This window comes from Zymoseptoria tritici, chromosome 13 (genome assembly GCF_000219625.1).
Source record: "Zymoseptoria tritici IPO323 chromosome 13, whole genome shotgun sequence".
Lineage (NCBI taxonomy): Eukaryota > Fungi > Ascomycota > Dothideomycetes > Mycosphaerellales > Mycosphaerellaceae > Zymoseptoria > Zymoseptoria tritici.
Window position 1 is genome coordinate 36,876 of NC_018206.1, and position 2,706 is coordinate 39,581.

At 53.9% G+C, this 2,706-nt stretch overlaps 1 protein-coding gene across 1 annotated transcript; it reads left to right on the top strand.

The window, feature by feature from the left end:
- Positions 1–1,417: 1,417 nt before the first annotated feature.
- Positions 1,418–2,467, top strand: MYCGRDRAFT_97243 (uncharacterized protein; the record flags this gene model as incomplete). The annotated part of the gene is made up of 1 exon (XM_003847459.1): positions 1,418–2,467. The coding sequence occupies one exon, from the start codon at positions 1,418–1,420 to the stop codon at positions 2,465–2,467; it is 1,050 nt and encodes a 349-aa protein (XP_003847507.1).
- Between the last annotated feature and the right edge of the window lie 239 nt (positions 2,468–2,706).

Genomic DNA, 2,706 nt, shown 5'->3' on the forward strand with positions numbered 1-2,706 from the left:
TCTAGCCGAAGGGAAGATAGCACTCCCTAAACTATTCGGGAAGCACTTATAGACTAGTATATAAGCAGCTCGATCGTGTCACGGGGTGCAGCCGGAGTACTGCCCTGGGTACATCTAAGCATGCTTGGTCAGCAGCTTCACGAGCAGCTGCCCTTCCCTTTCGTTCGGAAGTCGAGCTTCTCTCGACCTTCCTTCCTTCTTTAGAGTGTATTGACAATCTGATACTGACTACACGTTCTGTCGTCTCACCCGTGTCATTATACACTCTCGCTTTAATCCTGCCCCGACCCGCCTATCCAGCCTGGTCGCCGCAGCTTGATTCTATCAGCAAACGCGAGAAAGTGAGTATACGCGCCCATTCAGCGTAGGTACAACCTCTCTCTTCTTCATGACAGGCGACGACGAAGTGCGCGCCTACGCAAACAACCAAGAACTCCAGATCAACGAATCGACCAAGAACGAGTTACTCTAGGCTCAAGAGCAGCCCAAGTCTAAGTCCAAGCCCCGCGCAAGACCTCAAAAGCGATCCAGGTCTAGAGCCTTCCTCGATCTAATGTCTACTAGCAACACGCGCAACCAGTCCTAGCAACCCGCGGTGCAACGTCCCGCCTAGTCACAGTCTTAAGTCGAGACTCAAGCCTCGTACGCGACGGCGTCGTCTCAGAACACTATGTCCCAGAACACTATGTAGGGTAATCAGCACCCTCGCGCCCCAAGTGCGCATCGAGCGAAGAGCGCCATGCGCGCCCGCCCACCTAAGCAACAGGAGATGGCTGAGGTTGAGGACGAAGACGACCTGGACAAGATGATTCGTAAACAATACGAGCACAAGAGCAATGCTGAGGAGGAGGATAACGAAGACTCCCTCTCTGAGCCAGCCCCACCTTCAAAGGAACTGCGCAACGCACTAGGACAATACACTAGTCCTTTCGACCTGGTGGACTTTATCCCGTTCGCGGAGGGTGTCACCGATGCTGAGGGACGCCCTGGGAGGAAATACGAGCGCTCCTAGTTCGAGTTTGCCAATCCTGACGACTTCCACACCAAATACACTACAGGAGGTCGAGGTCGTTTCTACGACGTGCTCTTTCGAGCTAAGCTAATGCTCAATCGGATTCGTGAAGCAAACGCGGATTTGGAGCGCAAGATTAAGGAACTCACAAAGCAGAATAGCTCCCTCACTAACAAGGTTGCTAAACACGAGGCTCGTGCCGGCAAGATCAAGGCGTTTATCGAGGGAATCCAGCGGGATATCAATACCTGGAAACGCAAGAATGAGTCCACCGCCGAGCAGCTCGCTAATTCTATCCAACGCGAACAAGACTCTGCCTAACGCGAGGAGGAACTTTAAGAACAAATTGCAGGTCTGGAGTCCGAAGTTGAGGCCTTCGTCGACCACTTTTACGCCGAGCATAAGATGACTCGTGCTCACTTTGATAAACTCCTGGACACCAAAACCCCGAACATGAAGGCCCGTGTCGAAAAGATGCGCGCTGCTATCAACACCCCACAGATTCGCGCGAAGACGGATGAGGACTCGTCAGAGGACGAGGAAGACGAGCTCGACAACCTCCTTAACAGTCACGACGAGGAGCGCGATGTTACCCCAACCCCAGTTCACCCACATCAAGTCACCACCCCTACGGCCACTCCCCTTAGGCCCCTTCGAGTCTCTTCAAGCATTCCGCCGCAACCTGAGTTCCGCGGACGCACGCCTTACCGCGCCCTAATCGCCGACAAGAAGCAACAGCAGCGCGCTCCCTCGCCAGTGGCCTCGGTGTTGTCGGAATTCGGAACTACTCACAAGCACAAGAAGGTTATGTTCGAGAAGCCGGACAAGTGGCATAGAGACAAGGACAAGGATACTATGCTGTTTACGGAGTGGAAGCAGAAGATCAACAAGCACTTCCAGTACGAGTCGAGCCACTATACCAACATGGAGCATTGCATCGACGCTTGCGTAGCTCAGACCAGTGGTCTAGCCTGGAAGAAGCTGCAACCTCGAGTAAACACCTCTGGCTTTAAGTCTGTCGCCGAAGTGCTGGAGCTTCTTACCGTGTTCTACGGCAAGCACTATAAAGACTCTTACATACAGAGGAAGTTCTGGAGTCTTAAGTTAGCTGAGAATGGAGATCTCGATGACTTCCTGTCCGAGTTCGACGAGTGCGCCATGTACGTCGATCAAAACCCCGAGCAGGAGGCTTACCACTTAACACGCGCGGTTAAGAACAGCCGCTTTGGCCAATACCTGATTAGGCGGTCTTTCACCACCGCCGAGGAGATGAAGTCCTACCTGCGCCGAATCGACATCGACCTAAACCGCCAGAAAGCAAACGATCCCTCCGCTGCCGCTAGCGGCAATAGAGGCGGTAGTCGCACCCGCAACAACAAGGCTAAGGACAAGTCACAGCCGGAGCGCAGCCTCCTTAGCAGCATGAACTATAGCATGACCAAGGCCTACGACTAGTCTAAGATCGGCCGTTCTTACAAGCCCATAACTCAGTCCGAGATGGACCGTCTCTCTGAGACGAATGGATGCTTCGCATGCAAGACCGAGGGACACAACCGCGGCAGCACTGACTGCCCACTCTTCAAGCACCGCATAGAGCGCGGCAACAACACTAAGACTCGGCAGAACGCCTCGACCACCCAGCCCGCAGAGTTGGACAACACTGCTGTTCCCGCAGAAGCCGACTCGGGAAATGC